The 20,832-nt window shown below is 40.7% G+C and overlaps 1 protein-coding gene across 9 annotated transcripts in view; it reads left to right on the top strand.

The window, feature by feature from the left end:
- Positions 1-19,238, top strand: part of TRAF3IP1 (TRAF3 interacting protein 1) — an 88,090-nt gene extending 68,852 nt beyond the window's left edge. For 7 of the 9 annotated variants that reach the window (XM_073306845.1, XM_073306849.1, XM_073306848.1 and 4 more), the window contains 2 exons: positions 12,924-13,147; positions 19,030-19,238. In XM_073306845.1, coding sequence (XP_073162946.1) covers positions 12,924-13,147; positions 19,030-19,195 — 390 coding nt within the window. In that variant the 3' untranslated portion in view covers positions 19,196-19,238. The remainder of the gene's footprint in view (positions 1-12,923; positions 13,148-19,029) is intronic. The other 2 variants (XR_012154393.1, XM_073306851.1) reach the window with 2 other exon arrangements.
- The last annotated feature ends 1,594 nt before the right edge of the window (positions 19,239-20,832 follow it).

The raw sequence follows: 20,832 nt of genomic DNA, 5'->3' as shown, positions 1-20,832 counted from the left end.
AGGGGAACGATCACGTCCCTCGATCTGCTCGCTATGCCCCTACTTATACATCCCAAAATGCCATTGTCCTTCTTGGCAACAAGGGCACACTGCTGACTCATATCCAGCTTCTCGTCCACTGTCACCCCTAGGTCCTTTTCCGCAGAACTGCTGCCTAGCCATTCGGTCCCTAGTCTATAGCTGTGCATTGGGTTCTTCCGTCCTAAGTGCGGGACCCTGCACTTATCCTTATTGAACCTCATCAGATTTCTTTTGGCCCAATCCTCCAATTTGTCTAAGTCCCTCTGTATCCTCTCCCTGCCCTCCAGCGTATCTACCACTCCTCCCAGTTTAGTATCATCCGCAAATTTGCTGAGAGTGCAATCCACACTATCCTCCAGATCATTAATGAAGATATTGAACAAAACCGGCCCCAGGACCGACCCCTGGGGCACTCCACTTGACACCGGCTGCCAACTAGACATGGAGCCATTGATCACTACCCGTTGAGCCCGACAATCTAGCCAACTTTCTACCCACCTTGTAGTGCATTCATCCAGCCCATACTTCCTTAACTTGCTGACAAGAATACTGTGGGAGACCGTGTCAAAAGCTTTGCTAAAGTCAAGAAACAATACATCCACTGCTTTCCCTTCATCCACAGAACCAGTAATCTCATCATAAAAGGCGATTAGATTAGTCAGGCATGACCTTCCCTTGGTGAATCCATGCTGGCTGTTCCTGATCACTTTCCTCTCATATACAAAGTATATAGGTCATCTTGAACTAATAAGGCTGTTGATTTAATATCCATTGGCAGGAATGAGCTCTGTCTGTATACAAATGCTTAGAGAATGGAAGGGATGAGTGAGTGACATTCTGCTCTGCAGTACTGCATAATTAGTTACCAGCAGTGTACACTGAACTTGTATTGGATTTTCTTCTGTGCATGTTACCATTCCTAGATCTGTAACTAGATGGTGCTGTTCAATCATCAAATCTGATAAACTGGATTTGGGGGAAATTATCAGGTCATTTAGTTCATTCCTCTGCCAGGGCGGGATTGTTCTGTAGAGTATTTTGTCCTGTCAAGGTAAGCAGTGGGACTTCATCCATTTCCTGTGAGAAGCTGTACAACACCTAATAGATTTCACTGTCAGGAGACTTTTTTTTTGGTAATCAGCCCAAATCTCCTTTTGAATAATTTCATTCCATTTCTCCTAATTAAATCTCCTTAAACCATAGTGAACAAATCTGCTCCCTTCTGGCCATTCACATTTTTCAAATGCACATGGCATTTGTATCCCTCCTCTGTGATCATTTAGTCACACTGTATATCTTTGTATCATATGACCTCTAAGTAGCTGCCTGCTATTGTACTGGGTCTTTATCGCTACTGCTTTTCAGATTACATCAGAGGCATCTTTATGATCCGGAGAGAAGCTGTTATTTTTCCAACAATAGAGAAGAACTGTTTGAGGGGGAAATTAAAGGAGCTTGGTAGCTGTGATAATTGGAGGGTATTGGATTTCAGGAAAGCATTTGCCTTAATTTGAGGAATTAAGAAACTGAATGTGTGGTGCAAAAAGAAATAGTATTAAAAATATCTTCACTCAGGCACTGTCAGGGGAATTGCAAAGTCCATATGTTGAGGGTGATACATCTGGATATCTGACACACTGTGGTAGCGTTGGAGCTAATGGAGGAGGTCTCATCTCTCTCAAGCTATAGCTGAACTGCCTCGTTAACTTGGTGACTGCAAAATCTTAGTTGCAGTTGGCAGTAAGAAGGTGGGTTTTTTTCCCCTAAAAGTAAGAGTACGTATCTTCCCTGATGTTGCTAAACTAATCCTGTTGGCAGAAGAATGTTTCTTCTTTCCATCTTCAATTCTTTAGACTTTAAAGCCTAAAGCTGTTACTTAGCAAAGATCAGAAAAATTGTCTGTCTGTATTCTGAGTACTGTTTATGTGCATTAATTTATTATTAGATACTGTTTGATTTTAAAAATCCAATCTATAAAGTGGGTAAAGATGGTAAATTAATGCTTAGAATTCAGCAGTGTTATGTTTTGACTAGAGGATATTACACACCGTAACTTTTAACTGCTGATTGCAATGTAGCATTTATTTATTCATAGCTTCATCTGAAATACTTTCCGTGCCCACCCTCACAAACATACCTATGCTTTCTTGAAACACTGGTGTTAGAAAAAGAAGGTTAAATCTACAAATGCAAAAGCTATGTAGTGAAAGTACTTAAAATAATATACAAATTTTTCAGGTCAAACAAAGAGGTCACCTTGGAAATACACAAGGTTTTTGCTGTCTTGATTAGCTGCATTCAGCCTAACAAATTCTTGAAAAGACTTCCTAAATATATTTGGTTAGAACCTGACCCCTATATTAAACAGTCAGAGAAAGAAACAGATGTTATGTTTTGTATTCCACTTCATTTATTTGATGCATGGCAAAAGTAGACAGGTTATGAAATAGAGTTTTTGCTACGTGGGATCACTTAATAAAAGCTCCCATCTTTGTACTACCAAAAAAGTTCACTGGCTCTGAAAAAGAAGCAATTCTGCAAGGTTTTTGCTTGAAACAAATTTAGTAAATAGTTCCATAACCTGGATAAAGTTTCCTTTTATCACAAATGGTTTAAAAACAAAAAATCTTATCACTTTAAGACCAAACAAATCATGCTGATTGTTGATATTATTTTTGGTAAAGTTCCTCAGAACAGCATAGACTCTGCACTAGTCTATCAGCCATATGATATGATGGATCCCCCATAAATGCAATTAGTCATTTATGTATGCAGTGGTGTAGTCTTGTCAGTCCCAGGATATTAGAGACACAGGTGAGGTAATATTTTTTATAGCTGAAGAAGCGTTCTGTGTAGCTCAAAAGTTTCTTTTTCACCAGCAGAAGTTGGTTCAATAAAAGATGTTACCTCAGTAGTAGTAATTTATGACAGTTAAATTAGCTCTGTTTGTTTAAACTATCCTCAGATCAAGTGTTGTGACAGTCTGTTCTTTGGGAGCCCAAGCTTCTCTGTATCCTACTAGTTTGTGTCACAAGGAAATGTTTACAGTGGGATTTAACTATGAGAATGCAGCTACCCTAGAGGCATACCGAAGGCCAGTTGTATTATCAGTGCTTTGTCGTGATGTAGTGATTATTTAAAGCTGCAATAAAATACAGTGAGAAACTTTTGATACTAGCATAACGAATATGTTTCTGCAAGTAAACAACCATACTATTTCAGGGCTCCTGCAGTAGAGCCTGGATATGGCTGATGAACCTTTCATTTAACGTCACTGAGGGAAAATTAGCACAGGCTAATGGAATGCTCAAATCCATCTGGTCTTTTATCCTAGTCCCAGGTTCAGATCACTGTGACTACAGCTCTCAGGAATACCCTGAAGTCACCAAAAGATGGTTGCAATGTAATGAACAGGATTTTGTGAATATTTATTATTTGAGTTCCTGTAGTGCCTGGAGTCCCCAATTAGAAATCGGGGCCTGTTATGCAAGACACTGTATGTGTACACCACGCACCCAAAAAAAGAGATGATCCCTGCACTGAAGAGTTTACAATGTAAATATAAGATGAGACAACAGGTGGATACAGCAAACAGACTGGCGGGGGGGCAGAATGTATGCACAAAGTCACAGTGAGACAGTTATGCTTATTGTAATTACCAGGGGTCACAACACATTCGCTGCCTAATTAAGTGTTTTGTAGGTGTCATGGCAGAAGCAAGTTTCAAGGAGGAATTTGAAAGAGGACAGTAATGTGTCTTTGTGGAGTTATGTGAGGAGCCCTTCCCATGCATGACCTGAAAGAAAGCATGAAGTTGTCTAAAGGAAAAATTAGGGTATGTCTACACTGAAATGTAAGCCCAGGATTTGAACTCAGGCTCAAGTCTACCCCCTTCCATCTGCACACAAATTGTACTTTCTCGTGGCTCAGTCCCAGGACCCCATGGGGGTGCAGGGTCCAAGCCTGAATCAAGCTGGAACACAGGGTTCAAGCCCTATTGCTTTGCAGTGTTGACGCAGCCCCACCAGACTTGGGCTCTGGGAGTCCACCAAAAGTATCCCACAGGCTGACTTTCTTTGCTCACTGGAGAGTCAAGTTTAGTGGACAGTCAAGATTTCCTACACTGTATACCAACAAAGAGCTAAAGCACCCACATGTGGGAGGGCACTAGTAATTCTGGCATACGGGTGGTTGGACTTGGCCCTACATAATGTAGTGTAGACACTGGAGCCCTAGGTTGGGATCCTGGGTTCAACAATTCCTAATCTGGGGTTACAAATGAGTGTAGACTCTCAAACCCTAGGTTAACAATCCTGGTCTGCTAACTCATGGTTGACCCTGGGCTTACATTGCAACGTAGACATGTCCTTAAACTAATGGCTGATGAAGGCTGGTACCATTGACAGAGAGATGGGGATTCAACAGCTTAATAGTCTGAGAGATGAGGGAGAGCTAAGCCATGAAGGGCCTTAAATATGAAGACAAGTTATTTGTGTTTGTTGCGATGGGTGAGGCATGGAAATTGCCAGTGAAGGGATGCAAGAGTGGGGTCACGCAGTAAATGACAAGGCAGGAAGATGATTTTTTTTATTTTTGGTATCATTTTGAATGGATATAAATGCAGAGGCGGCGGGGCGAAGCATCTGCGAAGGCAAAGAAAGGAGAGATTGTAGTAGGCAAGGTTGAAGATGAGAACGTAAACGAGCTTTAGCAGAATGGACAGAAAGCAACTGCTGGATCTTAAAGATGTCATTCAGAAAGAACCAATGTCTGTATAGAACTACTGCCCTCTATAAATCAGTGCTGAGTTAATATTTTCCACTTAACTTCCTGTATGTATAAAAATTAATCATTAGATTTGTTTTTGGATGTGTTTGGGTTTCAAAACCTCCTAGGACTTTGCTTAAACAAACCCTTGCTAAGTATTTAGTTTTGATGCTTCTCCAGAACGTTCATTGATGTTGAGTAAGATGACCACCAGAAGCTGACCTGGGCTAGGTGGCTCTTCCTGTGTTTGTTTCAGCATTTCTATTCCTCCATATAAATATGAACTTTAAATTGTGTGTTCTAAATAAAAAATAATATCCCTACTCTTCATGAAATCTGTTGTTTTTTTTTTCTTTGTGGGTTCCAGTTCAGAAGCTGGGAACACTCACTCACTTTCAGAATTTGCAGGGCAAATAACATTGTGTCCTTGTTTCTTGGCCTCCTACTTTGAACTTCATACCTGGTGTAAGCAGAAAAAGCATCCTGTTAATTGAGAAATTATTTGTTTTACTGTTTTCCAATGAGAAAAGGAGTACTTGTGGCACCTTAGAGACTAACCAATTTATTTGAGCATGAGCTTTCGTGAGCTACAGCTCACTTCATCTGATGAAGTGAGCTGTAGCTCACGAAAGCTCATGCTCAAATAAATTGGTTAGTCTCTAAGGTGCCACAAGTACTCCTTTTCTTTTTGCGAATACAGACTAACACGGCTGTTCCTCTGAAACCTGTTTTCCAATGGTTTCTGTGAAAAGGTTTCTCTTGGGCATCCCTAGTAGATAGTTTCTGCATTTTAAATAGACTATGCTATTTATGATCACACAATATTTTGTATAATAAAAAATCCAAACTGTGGTTTTGGAGTCAAATGGATTTAAAAAAAGAAAAAACTTGTCCAAAATGAGTGTTCTGCCCTTTCCTGTGCTATAGAAAAAAGGGGGAAACGGTGTAGCTCAATAAAAGTGTGGCTGTTTTGTTCTACTTTGATAGCAGGATGTACTACTTCGGTAAAAGGGGATGTAGAAACTGTTAACCATTTATAGTGTGCATGTTTTGTAATTTAATCCATATTTCACTTCCGTTCATTTTCAAACAACAAGCACTGTACGTGGTAATAAACATAAAATAAACTATTATCAAATAATTCATTAAAATATTGACTCTAGAAATACCCTTTCCAAATGGTGAATAATTACATCACCTCTTTCCTAACTTTTTTAGGATGTCAAGCACTTCAAATTTACCGAAAAAATTGAGCATTAGAACTGGGTGTTCTATGATAAACCATCTGCAGAGCTATGCACACCATAACCTTGTGTTAGTCGCTTAAGAAAGGCGGAATGAAATGAAAGTAAATCCTGTGGGTTGGTGGTTTATTTTGGGTTCCCATCCCTCCCCTCTCCCACCCGCACCCCCTGCATCAATGGTAGATTTTCCCTCATTGATTACAAAAAGAGAATGTTCCTACTTTTTAATTTGGCAAATCCCTGCGTGCCGTTCCACATTGCAGTCTGTTCTGAACAAGGTAAGGGGAAAGGTAGACCTTTTCCCCAGGCATCCAAAATAAACATTTATCTTGGTGTCCTAAAAAAACATGAAGAAAAGGAGGCACACTGGGCCTATTGAGTGAAATAGTCCTTTTATATGGGGACAGTTTATTGATTCTTGGATTTTATTGAGAGTGGGTTGTTTGAAGTATATGACCAACTTAAATGATTCTGGCATTTTTCTTAAAATGGAATATATCCTGTTATATATTTGTGCAAAATGAGCAAAGGTGACATGTAGGATTTTACCACCCACATTGCTTGTTGTAATGCACCATCTGCCACAATTCTTAGGGATTTAAAGAGAAATGATCCAAGCAAATTTTAACCCATAAACATAGCCGTGAGATCAGGAACTCTTCATTTTTATTAACTGCCTTTCTCACTGGGCATTCTTGCAAAGTTTTACTCATTTACCCTGTAGAAATAGTAGCTCTACTATACATTTATCTGCGTCCCTGCACCTCTGATCAGAGATTTTAGATAGCAGTGTCCATTTGGCCCGCACATGCACTCTCCCTCCCTTGTGCTCTTCTTTGAAGGTAACTAGCCCTGCACGGGTGACCCACCCTCAGTTCTTTCTCTGCTGCCCCTGGCCTGAGACAGAGCGAATAGCAGTCTGCTTTTCTCTTTACCTCAGAGTTTGAGTTCACTTTCTTAGCTCCTACTAGAGTTTCCATTTGTTTTTTCTTAGCTTTATAGAGTTTTCTTTAGTTTTTTTCCCCATGTTTAAAAAAAAAAAATCCTTCTCCCTGTCCCCCCCCCACTTTTCCCCCCCCACTGTCTGGGGATCACCACAGTAAGGAGCATACCTGGATCCCCCAGTTTTAAACAGTGCCTCTCATGCAGGAATGCAATACTACTTATGGACGGACACTCTTGCTGCGTCCTGTGCCTCGGAGAGACTCCTATTCCGCAGAAGTGTACCTTGTGCCAACAATTGAATGCTAGATCCCCAAAGAACCAGGAGTTAAAGTAGAAACTAGTCCTGATGGAAGGTGCTCTGAAACAGTCATCTGACCCCAGTCCCAAATCCCCTCCACGGCAAAGATAGTCCCCAGAGCCTTCAACTTCTAAGGAGGGAGAGCTGAGCAGGAAATCTTCAGGCTCTTCTCGCTCTCTCCAAAAAGAGGGCTGCAAGCCCTCAGACTGAGCTCCTGACTGGCTAGAGGAGATCCCCAGCACAATGGGTCACTTAGGCACCGACGGCCCCAAAACACGGTACCCGTAGGACACATGGGTCCTCCGGTGCAGACACCACCTATAAGCCTAAGGACTTGAAGGGTGCAGGCTCTGAAGCAGCAGCACTGCCTGCTAAAGGCAAGAGCAAAGACCATACCGTCTCTGTGAAGGCGGTACCAACGCGGAAACCTACGGTACCAACTACTTCCAAACAACCCTTGTCAAACCTATCATTTCTCACAAGATCTCTTCCAATTTCCTCTGTACCAGCGACTCAGCACCAACAAGCCCTGAATGCACTGATCACAGTGGTACTGCAGTCGTTTAGTTTTTCTAGAGACCTCATGATGGCTGAGATTCCAGAGTTCCCACTCTACATCTCGATCCCCAGAATCACCACTGGTACCGGGGCGTTTGCCTCCAGTCTCCTTATTGGCTCCACTGCTATCCAGTGAGGACTCAGTGACCAGGATGATATCCTCTCACTACTACCCCGACACCATGGCCCATCTCTACATCAGCCAGGACCCTCCCAGTTACACTCGGTCTGAGCCTCAACCCTCTTGGTATGGCCACTCGTGGGTACCACCACTCGTGCCCTTTCCCCAGCCCCAGTGGCTGTACGGGGACCTGTGAGCAGCCTACAGACATCATACTTCTCCGGCATCTAGCGTCTCTTACCAAGAATCCATAAGATGGTCTCCTTCAGCCTCTGTATCCAGAGCCCCAGAACAGCAAGAGGAAACTTTTGAAGAGCAAGAGGCCAGCCTAGAAGAGGAGGTTACACCACACGGGAATATCTCCTCCTCCGCCTCCCCAGACGAGGCAGTGATGCCCCTATCACCATCCATGGCGAATGAATTTAAACTGCTTCAGGGTCTCACAAAAAGGATGGGAGACACTACAAATTCCCGCCGAAGAGGTGAAAGATACTCAGCACAAGTTACTAGATTTATATACTGCACATCTCCTCCTCCTCAAGAATCGTCCTCCCAGTCAATGAGATGCTTCTAGATCCTGCTAAGATCATTTGACAGACGCCAGCCTCCAGTACACCAACGTGTAAAAGGGCCAGTTAAAAAGTACTCTGTGCCCTCCAAGGATGCAGAATCCCTGTCTGTCTGTCTTCCTTCACCTACTTCTATAGTTGTGGATGCTGTGGATTCCCGGGGCTGACAATATCATACTAAATCCATTATGAGAGAGACTGGAATAGACTTGATTTATTTGGTAGGAAGGCATACTCCTCAGCAACCTTGCAATTCAGGATTGCCAACTACCAAGCCTTAATGGTGAAGTATGACCACATGAACTATGCTAAACGTAATGCCTTTATTGCCCACTTACCGGAAGCATAATGAGAACTGTTTCAAGCAATCCTACACGAGGGTCAGTTAGTAGTGAGAATGGCACTTCAGACCACGCTAGATGCCGCGGGTACAGCAGCGCGCTTGGTATCGATGGCGGTGGTGATGCGACGGACCTCATGGTTATATTTCTCAGGGCTGCTAAAGGAGGTACAGACAGCGGTTGAGGGACCTCCTTTTTGAGGGCATACAAGACTGATGCATCACTCTATACTCTAAAGGACTCCAGAGCCACACTGTGCTTGCTAGGGATTTACACACCAGGACAGAAAAGAAAATTCAGTTCTTAGCCATCCCACGGATCCTGACCACCGCAGTACCACAGCGTTACTATGAGCCACAGCGAAAGAGGCCTAGGATTCGAAGGCATAAACCATCAGCCGCTGAATCCTCAGCATCTTAGCCCTCAACCTCAAAACACCAGTTTTGATGCCTTGGTCAATTAGGGTGTTACTTTGGGTGAGATTATGCCCTCCACTGTGAAGGAATTAAAAAATAAAATGTGGGCGAGCATAAGGTGCTGAGATACTGTGGTGATAGGTTCAGTACAAGACTCAAAGTAGAATGGAAAAATTTAATAGAAAAATCTGAGTGTGTGTCCATGAAGTTTGCCATGATACCTCCAGTGGATATGGCGTGGTGGATGGCAACGTGAAAAAGGTTGTGGCCCTCCAGGTCAAAGTGTGTCTTGAGATCCAGGGGGAAGTTTTATGGATCTCAGGAGAGAGATGGTGTGTCATGATAAATGTATGGAGTGTGGTATGGATTGCAGAACAAATGGGAATTATTACTGACATAATCAGCATTAATTTGGTTATTTCCCCAAGAGATTGCCAAGGAGGTGAAGCATCACAGCTCTCTGTGGAACACTCCCTCTAAGAAGCTTTGGTATTTTGGGAGTGTCAATGCTTACCAGATCACAAAGGACAAAACTGGTCAAGAAAGACATGCTTTGAAGTTTGTATTACAAACGAGAGCAAAATACCTGAATACTGTCCTCTTTAATCGATACAGTGGTGCAGTATAATGAAACACCTGCTTTGAAGAAAGAAGTAATGGGCAAGTAACAGAAGAATTAAATTGAGTATTTCTTTTAACCGTCAAACCATAAGCCCACAACACTCAAGAACTGACTTTCGAAGCCAAGGTCACAAAGTTCACCAGTGTTCATTGCCTCACCTGATTCCTAATTAAACAAATCTGAAGTTCTAAAGTCCCTGAAAACTCTGAAGTCCCATAGTTTTCATACACAGTGTGTGTGGTAAAATACAAGCATCAGGAGTAAGTAAATCTGCCTTAAAATCTTAGAAGTATTTTTCTAAAATATATATCTGAGTTCATCAGTAAGCCAAAGGCTGTTGAAATGTGGTTGGCAGAATTCCCTGCTGCCTGTAGATTGCAGCTGAGCAAACAATCCACAGCTTGTGTAGGAAGAAAGTCCAATCAGGTAGGGGGGCAATAGGGGACAGTATAGTAGATTGTGGCCCAGTGAGGCACACCCTGGCTGCCACCTCTGGATTTATATAGCCTGTAGGAACTGCTTTTAGTAACCGATCAATCCTGGAGCTAGGATGTTAAATAAAGACCTTCTAGTTTTCCTGCATCCATTAAATAGCTGAAAGGAATTTACATCAACTTCAACATGCACAAACTTTGCACTAAAGGAAAACTCAGTTTTGGAAACCAAACTCTCTGGCTGCTGGCTTTTTTTTAATAGAAAGAAAAATGAATCCAGAAAGGAGGGACTTCGGGGGTGAGGTGGAGATGGAAATTCTGTTGCAGCAAATGGTGCATTTGAAGGAAAGCTCACTGGAATAGGTTTGTTACAGAATGTTAATGATGTGTCAGCTAAGGTCAGATTGGCCATTGTGATTTAGTCACTTTTAGCAAATACTAGTCTGTCACTCCAAGTTAAATGCTGTGGGCTCGGAGTTTCCAAGATGCCTAAGGGACTTTGGCAACCAACTTCCATTGAAAGTCAGATCTGAGTGCCTAAGTCCCTTGGGATGCTTTGAAAATCCCATCCACTGTCCTTTTAATTTTTTTTAAAATCTTGTCTTCCCCAGTTACTGTACTTGGACCACCAAGAGGGAAAATTTTAAAGACACAAATGGCAGTGAGTTGCCCAGCTCTATCAAAAGTCAGTCTTATTTGGACACCTAAACTTCCATCTGTGCCTGTGACAATCTTATCCGAAAATCAGCATGTTGTGTTAGTGACACACTGGGCACACTGACTTACCAGTGCCAGTCTAGCTGAGCCACGCTGACTAACCATGTTGTTGTACCTGATGGAGTCTCATGATGGTGTTCAGTAGACATGATACTCAGCGGTCATGCTTCCCACCAACACAGTTAATGATCAGATCTCATGTTCTAGAGATCTTCCTGGAGCCCTGTACCCCCTCTTGTAAACCTCTTTAGAATAGTAAAATACTTTCTTACAGTAAATGTTCAGCCTTCTCCTGCTATGGTTTTATAGTTCACTTCTTTGATAGTTTTTCATAATGCTTTGGAAAGTGTCTTCTCCAATTTTTTTGGCTGGCAACTATCAGTATTTTTAAGAGTTAAAAATTTGATCATAATAAGATGAGCTACAACTAGTGGCAGAAAGACAATACTACAAGCAGGTGCTGTTCTAATTTCCTCTCGTGTTCTGCACCTCAGACTTACTACAGCCTATTAGTTGTTCAAGTCCTGTGTCCGTCTTGAGCAGGATGTTTATCATAACACACACTGCAGTGATTTGGAATTATCCTTTTCAGGAGGGCAGCCTCCACTTTGTAGGAGTAAGTTGCACCTGCATTCCTGGAGTTGAGGTATAGCATAATGTATAATTGTAGCTGCTGTAATGAGGACAGAGTGAGCAATCAGGTGGAGGAGGACTATTAGTTGGACCAGGATGAGCTGAAGAATTCTTCTGATGCCACATACGTTTCCAACAGAACAGTCATTTAGTGATTCCATGGAGGGGAACCTACCTTTCCTCAGTTCTTACAGAACCTGTCCAAGTCAGCTGATTTTCTGTTGAAGCTGGACCAGGAACCTACAAGGATACAGTTGATAGGTTCCTGAGCCACCAACTCTTGTCCAGTAAAGGATGCCATGGCCATGCACCTATTTTGGACCCACTGGTTAAGGAGATGTGGCAGACTTCTCACACAGCTTCTTTGTCTTAAGCAGTCAAGTATATCCTTCCCAAGAATGCCACTTACACTGTCTAACATCCTACCCATGAAAAGCTGGTGTTGAGAGGGTAGTAGCTAAAGAGAAGACTAGCCACATGGATCCTGAAGATACCATCTTGTAGGAATCTCACTCGCCTCCTGTCAGAATTTGACACTAGCCTTTTTTATAGATTTTTCTCTCAAACACTTTTGATATTCCACTGATCCTTTTGAATGGGCTTTTCTTTCTGGGCAAATGGCCACCCATGCAGTTGAAGGAACAGATTGGAATGTTTGGGTAACAATTACACTCTGCAGTGGTGTGCCTGGTTTGTACTCGCCCTGTTACCATTGCCCTCAAGGGTTACAAAACAAATCTTTATGAATTAGGGGAGGTCTGCCAGGAGTGAGAATCCTGGGGAGTTGGTGTCTTCAGTAGTTCAGTTTGGGCAGTAGTGATGTTGCCTCTTTATAAATAGATTGAAGATTCAGATTAAACGAGGCCTCCCTTTATCCTTTGATTTTCATCTTTGTGTGATGTCACGTAAGCTATGCATTGCCAAAAGTGAATTTGCACTTGTAATTTAACTTGCCCTTTTTTTCTTGAATGATCTGGAAATCATTCTGTTTTAATGTGGCTAATACTGTTACTACATGGTTCTGTGACCAGCACTTTTCAATGAAGTGGTGATACTGCTGACCTCTTCTAGAATACTGCTTTGGCTTTATAGCTTCATTGCAGTCGATCTCAAACATCCCCTCTACAATGCACAACTTCCTGTTTTTAAAATTCTTTAGTTCATCTCTTAAATATGTTCAGGGCCTTTCTTGACTTCATGTTTTTTCCTGTTTTATTTTTTTAATCAATTAAATTAGGAGAAGCCGCTTTTGTCAGAAGCAGCAAGGAGAAAGGAGAAGGACCTAGTATCAAAAGAAATAGAGAAGTTTCGTGGATCTATTCAGACGCTGTGTCGGAGTGCACTTCCTCTTGGGAAAATCATGGACTACATTCAGGAGGACATGGACTCCATGAAGAATGAACTGCAAATGTGGCAGCATGAGAACAAACAGCATGCAGAGGCTCTCCAGAAGGAGCAGAGGTAAGAAGACCTAAAGAAGTGTCCTCAGGGCAAGGCTGGTTTGCCACCTTGGACAGGCTGAATTACAAATGGCTGTGTCTACAATTTTAATTACCTTTTGTTTTAAAAAAAACAGTAAAAGTTTCACGTATTCTGTCAAGGTTCTGGTTTAACGCAGATTTTAAAGTCTTTTCAGCTCTTCTGTTATGTGAATAAATGATGTTAAATGAGTTACATGGCAGATAGTGGTACCTCTGAAATACTGACCATTTTCCAAACCCTTTCCAAGAGCCTACATGAATATCCATTTAATGCAAACAAATGTTATGTGGTGTAAATTAGATGTTATTTTGGGTTAAGAAGTCTATAAAGCAGTTATTTTAATGAGTGCTTCGTAGTAGTGTCCACAATAGTTAAGTCTGCAGAACAGTTTCAAGTATAAAACCCTAACACACTAATCCTCACTCATCTGCTTGAGCTTGAAACCTCTACGCTACATTAAAACTGGATTTTCTTTTGCACTTAATAAATACTTACAGTGGGGGGAAAAGGTTTAAATGGAGTGCAACTTTTAAATACAGCAGAATAATTGAATAGAAAAAACAACCTTAACAGTGTAGTTTAAAAAAAATGTTGGAAAAGCAGGAGAGTAAAGTTATGCTTACAATTAGCTAAAGCAAATTATGAAAATGCAGGATTAAGGAAGCTGAAATGGTCTGCCTTCAGTGAGTCACTACGAAGTGTATTCCTGTGTTAGAATAATAGAAATGTGGGGCTAGAAGGGACCTCTGGAGGTCAGGTAGTGCACTGATCAGGACCAAGTAAACCTAGACCATCCCTGACAGGTGTTTGTCCAACCTGTTCTTAAAAATCTCCAGTGATGGGGATTCCACCTCCTTTGGAAGCCTATTCCAGAGCTTAACTCCCCTTTTAGATAGAGAGTTTTTCTCGAATATCTAATCTAAATCTCCCTTGCCACAGATGAAGCCCATTACTGCTTGTCCTTGATATGGTTTAAGTCAAGTAACAGATATGTATCTTCCTGGTATCGCCATAAACCTGGATAGCTGGGGACATTTTAAACCCTTGTGCTTGCACTGTTTTATCTACAGCTGCTGCCTTCAGGACATGTATTTTAGGCTACATGGCACTATATATGTAGCCTAAGTGGAAGGCTTGATTTTTAGGACGTTCTGGAGTGCAAGAAGCCCCATCACACTATGTAGTAGAAGGTTAAAACTATACATTTCTAACATCTGGCATAGGCGTTTAATGGTTGAGATGGGAATAAGTTAGGGCTTTGGTTTGTATGTGAAGTATAATGATGTTAGTATCTTGCATTTACATAGCACCTACTATCCCAGAATCTCAGCACACTTTTCAACATCACACAACACTCCCATAAAGAGTAGGGAAATGGTATTTTATGGATCGAGAAACTGAGGCCCAGAGGTTAAGTGACTCTCTCCAATTTACATACAGTGTTAGGCAGAGCTAGCAATGGAACTCGGGGCTCAGGGCTCCCCAAGTCTGTGCTTAGCTAGTGGAAGAATATTGCTCACGCCAGGCCTCTCATCCACCTTCATTGTGCTCTCACAGGACAGCTGTACACTGTACATGCCTCGCTGGCCTCTTATATGCCTCTTAACTTTCCAGACAAATTATATTCTGGACAAGATTATGCCTTTTACATTTTGGGTGGATTGATTTTGTTTCAGTGGATTTGTGTCCAAACTGGGCATTATGATGAAAAGCTTGTTTTCAATAAAAATCAATGATTTTAAAAAAAGTAAATTTTAAATTTAAATTAAATACAGGTTTATATTGTTAAAACTAGGGCTGTCTATTAATCACAGTTAACGCATGCGATTAACTCAAAAAAATTAACTGTGATTAAAAAAATTTAATCGCGATTAATCACACTGTTAACAGATTACCAATTGAAATTTATTAAATATTTTTGGATTTTTTCTACATTTTCAAATATAATGATTTCTATTACAACACAGAATACAAAGTTTACATACTCATATTAGTTTTTATTACAAATATTTGCACTGTAAAAATGATAAAATAAATAGTATTATTCAATTCACCTCATACAAGTACTGTAGTGCAATCTCTATTGTGAAAGTGTAACTTACAAATGTAGATTTTTTTTTTAAACATAACTGCCCTCAAAAACAAAACAATGTAGAACTTTAGAGCCTGCAAGTCCACTCAGTCCTACTTCTTGTTCAGCCAGTCGCTAGGAGAAACAAGTTTGTTTACGTTTACGGACGATAACTGCTGCCTGCTTCTTATTTACAACGTCACCTGAAAGTGAGAACAAACTTTCACATTGCACTTTTCTAGCCGGCATTGCAAGGTATTTACATGCCAGATATTCATGTGCCCCTTCATGCTTCAGTCACCATTCCGGAGGACATGCTTCCATGCTAACGATGATTGTTAAAAAACTAGCGAGTTAATTAAATTTGTGACTGAATTCCTTGGGGGAGAGTTGTATGCCTCCTGCTCTGTTTTACCTGCATTCTGCCATATATGTTATAGCAGCCTCGGATGATGACCCACCACGTGTTGTTTGATTTATGAACACTGTCGCTACAGATTTGACAAAACGCAAAGAAGGCACCAATGTGAGCTTTCTAAAATTAGCTATGGCACTTGACCCAAGGTTTAAGAATCTGAAGTGCCTTCCAATATCCGAGAGGGATGAGGTGTGGAGCTTGCTTTCAGATGTCTTAAAAGAGCAACATTTCGATGTGGAAACTACAGAACCCGAACCACCAAAAAAGAAAATCAACTTTCTGCTGGTGGCATCCGACTCAGATGATGAAAATGAACATGGGTCAGTCCACACTGCTTTGGATTGTTATCGAGCAGAACCCGTCATCAGCATGGACGCATGTCCTCTGGAATGGTGGTTGAAGGATGAAGGGACATATGAATCTTTAGTGCATCAGGCATATAAATATCTTGCGACGCTGGTTACAACGGTGCCATGCGAACGCCTGTTCTCACTTTCAGGTGATGTTGTAAACAAGAAGTGGACAGCATTATCTGCTGCAAATGTAACCAAACTTATTTGTCTGAGCGATTGGCTGAAGTAGGACTGAGTGGACTTGTAGGCTGTAAAGTTTTACATTGTTTGTTTTATTTTTGAATGCAGGTTTTTTTGTACATAATTCTACATTTGTAAGCGGGGCTTTGGAGCTGTGCTCTGGCTCCTCTCCAGCTCCAGGCAAAAACCTGCTGCTCCGTGCTCCAGCTCCAGGCTCCGCTCCAAAGCCCTGTTTATAAGTTCAACTTTCATGATAGAGATTGCACTGCAGTACTTATATTAGGTGAATTGAAATATACTATTTATTTTGTTTTTTACAGTGCAAATATTTATAATCAAAAATAAAGTGAGTACTGTACTCTTTGTATTCTGTGTTGTAATTGAAATCAATATATTTGAAAATGTAGAAAACATCCAAAAATATTTAAATAAATGGTATTCTATTATTTAACAGCACGCTTAATCGCGTGATTTTTTAAATTGCTTGACAGCCCTACTTAAAACATAAACCTGTTCAAAATTAAATTAGAAAATGTCTACTTATGTTAAGGCCTAAACTTTATTGTCATCTATTAAAATCATTTAAATTAAATTTTAAAAAAATACTAAATAGTGCATGTTTTAAAGAAAGTTCCACCAGTTTTAGTGATTTGAGTTACTGGCTAAGCATCTGGAACTGGAGTATGTATAAATGCTAAACCAGCTTTTGACAGTGGTAGCCTCTTCTGCAGGTGAAGGGAGAAAATTTTCTTATTTTCCCTTTATTCAGCTAGCTCCATTCAATGACTGGTTCATATGGTGACTAGAAACAATCAGTTCACTTTGCTAACTACAGATAATACTTTCTTTGTTTAAAACCCATTGGTTTTAAATACAAAACATGATGTGATAAACTTTTTGATAAACTTTTTTCTTATGTATTCAGCACATTTAAAATAGCTTTATTCATATATATATATATAATGCTGTTTTTGTGCATTTTAAATTGAATTTGAATTTCCATTCTAATACAGCTTGACAGAAATCACAAGTAAAACATTACTCTTCTAGTAAATAAGAAATGCATCATTACCCATTTCCTAGTGTAATAAAAATGTAGAAATTAGGAATTTGAATAAATGTAAATTAAGCTGTAAAATTGCTTAAATATAATATAGTATGCATATACTGGAGGATTCCTGGTTAACAAAAAGAAGCACCAAATTTAGTGTATAGGTTATATTTAGTTGTAAATCATCATGTTTTAATGGTTATAAGCTAATGAGAATGCTTTTTTCTTTAGGAAAATAAATAAAAAGCACAAATGTAAAACACAATTAAAACTGAAGATTTTAATCAAAGTTTTCTGCTTGCTGATTTAAATCATAATTAAAATTTGTGACTTAAATTGCTTATGTTTAAATCAATCCACCCTGCTGGCTTCTACTTTAACAATGGAGAGACTAACGTCTCCTTGTAATAGCCATTCAGTTTTCACATAAAGAAGAAATAAAAAATCGAAAACTCTGCAACAATACATTCTTTGCCAGATTCATTGTGAAATCCTAATAAGATCATCATCAACTTTATGGCAGTTCACATCTTTCAGGAAAAAATTACTCCGTATCCGACATGAAGAAGACAATGTTTCCCATATGTAGTATAACTTGGATGCACAGTGTTGTTTTCTTTACTTCTGTGGAAGATAATTGATGGGTCCCATTGGGGAAATCCAAGTTCAATTTTCATTGATAATTTTTTGTGATTTGTGGAAGGGAAGGAGAATTAAAAGGTTATGAAATATGGACTTCTAAATGACGACTCTAGGGAGTGCGTGTGTAATTCTGAACTGCTACAGGGCACTTCAGTCCAGCACTGCCCTAACTGTAGGATCTTAAGTCAAGCATTTAGGAAGGGTGCATATTTGTTTTAAAATAAAACATCTCAATTCATATAAACAAACAAAACCCACCCTTACTCATGAGTTAGTTTATTAATAGAGAAGTCCCTTTGCAATGTGCAATCACTGCCTGGGTTTGCAACTAATAGTTTACAATTCTTTGAGCCTCATGGCAGCATATTCCTATTTATGGTATGTGTGATCTGGTGCCACTGAACTTCAGAAGCCTTCTCGGAAATGGGTCTGGAGCTGTGCAAGTGACCTCTTGTAGCACTGAACATTCAGGGCTGAGGTTACAAAGAGGCCATGTGGTCCCCAACTGCCTGAGTTCTTTCCTTTCCAAGGTTAGCTGCCAGTGGAAAGACTCTCAAGTGGGAGAACTTTCCTTTCCTGTCACTGAACTGTGTCTTAGCCTCTGGCATAGCTTCAACCTCCCCACCTCCTTGTCTGTGCAAGCCGGCTTCTCCCCCTGAGAAGTTCGTTGTGTGGGGGGTGATCATTATGCATTATTTGTATTGTGTAGTGCCTAGGAACCCCAGCTGAGGATAGGAGCCCCCTTGCTCTAGGCACCACAATCCCAACCCCAGAGAGTTCTCTGTCTACATGTCAGACAGGATGCAAGAGGTGATGAAATAGACAAACAGGGTAGGGTGGGCTGGGAGGATGAAATAACCATAAAGTAAACAAAGTTTAGCAGGAGAGCAGTTTTAGCTGTGAAACCACCATTAGCCCATGAATTGTGTGGTAAAACATCAGGGTAGCTCTTGGACAATCTACTTCTCTGTCTGTGTTCATTTCCCCTTCAGCTGTCTCACTAATTCTGTCTGTTTCAGGTAGGGTGGGTTTGATTTAACAATTCTTTGCAAATTCCAAGTGTTTCATGTACTGTCTCAGAGGCATAAATGATGCAAAACGATGTAGTAATCCCCTAAAATGTAGTGTGCTTCTTGTGTCTTTCAGCATCACAGACAGCGCTGTGGAGCCCTTAAAAGCAGAGCTGGCTGAGTTGGAACAGTTGATTAAAGACCAGCAAGACAAGATTTGTGCTGTAAAGGCTAATATTTTAAAGAAGGAAGAAAAAATCCAGAAGATGGTTCTTAACATTAACTTATCTATGAGAAGGTGAAAAGAAGGATGAACTTATATTCTTACCAAATAAAGACAGAAAAGGGAAAAGAATGAAGAGAAACTGTGTACAAATAAAGCGCCCAAGAACAATGACCTAAATATTTCATATTAGTTTATACACGTTACATTCAATTTACTTGTGAGATTGGTATTATCCACGTCAAATTACATGAATTCAGATATCTTCTAGAGCTTTTAAAGTATCTCTTTTAAGTGTCTTTAGACATAGGCTGCTATGATACAGTTATGTGCTATTTATAACCCACTTGCCCTCCCTGACCCGTTTTTATAACTATCTGCTGTTCAAACTTGCCCCTTTTTTCCTACTGTGTACCCATTTTGGTTACTTTTGGGCAATAGTGGGCTACCCTGATGTCATGAAAAATGGTATTAAGTACCTTTTTTGCAGAAAGTTCTGAAATCCCTACAGATCAGAATAGTCTGCAATACCTTCCATGATTTACAAGTCCTGAAAAAAAACCACGTTGTTTATTATATGGCTCCTTATATCGTCACAAGGGTGATGTCATATTTCCATAGCTCTCAAGGAATTTTATTAGGGGGCCTATAAAATTTAGTACAAGCATCACCATGGAAGGGATCTAAAGTATTTTATATGTACAGGTGTTAATTCCATTTTTATTGCATACATTCATTTGGAAAGGTTTCATTGAAGTACCAATTTCCTCCCAAATGCATGTTCATGTATGATTTTTGTACATGCATAATTCCAATGATTTTAGTTAACTGCTGCTGTGTTTTCCTGCTGACCTCTCCAGCGTACTGTGTGTAAGGGTCCAGCCTTGCATGTTCATGAATTTGAAAAGCATATTCAAATGTGGCACAAATTAGTGCCCTGCAACCTGATCAGGACCCAACTACAAATGTCAGGTCCGGGTTGGGTGGGAAAACAACTAGACTGTTCCAGGGTCAGGTCTGCTCTCCGCCACTCCTGCTCATGGGTGCAGTGTTGGCTACGTACCCCCTCTTGCTGGCCGCCACCACCTTGATGCGGTCCAGAATGAGTGAGCCTGCTGCGGAGTGGCAGGACCTCTTGCTCCACAGGTGCACGCAGCAGCAGGGTCAGTGGATGGCACGAGCAGGGCATGCCGCCGCTGTTGCACTAACCCCAAGCAGGAAGAGCCGTGCCGACCCCAGAGGCAGGAGGCGGCAGTGGCTACTCAGGTGCGGGGGCAAGAGCTGGAGTGGGGTCAGGTTGGAAAACAAATCAACCCTCATGGGCTTGGGTTCTGCTTAAAAATTAGGCCTGATCAGACCTCTGTTAAAAGTACGTTGAGCTCAACTTAATGTGAAACACAGAGAATTCTAGCTTCCTGCAAATTGTAGGCCATTCTTTCAAGGTTTTATAATGTACAAGTACCTCTTCGGTTCCATTTTTGTATTGCGTGTAAACTAGAAAACATTGGTCTGTATGTTAGCAAACATGCACTGTGTGGCGGCTTGACCTTTTCAGACATGTTTCTCAAAAGCTACAAAATGTGACATTTTAGATGCTCTTTATAGGAGAGAGATGAATGGATGAATCTCCATTTTCAACCTTGGTATGTCACTGTTGATAGGAATTTTAAAGAAGCATTGGGGACTTAAAACTGGTTCAGTGCAGTATTTCAGTTA

The sequence above is a fragment of the Lepidochelys kempii genome, chromosome 11, assembly GCF_965140265.1.
Source record: "Lepidochelys kempii isolate rLepKem1 chromosome 11, rLepKem1.hap2, whole genome shotgun sequence".
NCBI classification, from domain to species: Eukaryota; Metazoa; Chordata; order Testudines; family Cheloniidae; genus Lepidochelys; species Lepidochelys kempii.
This window is presented reverse-complemented; position numbering and strand designations above follow the sequence as displayed.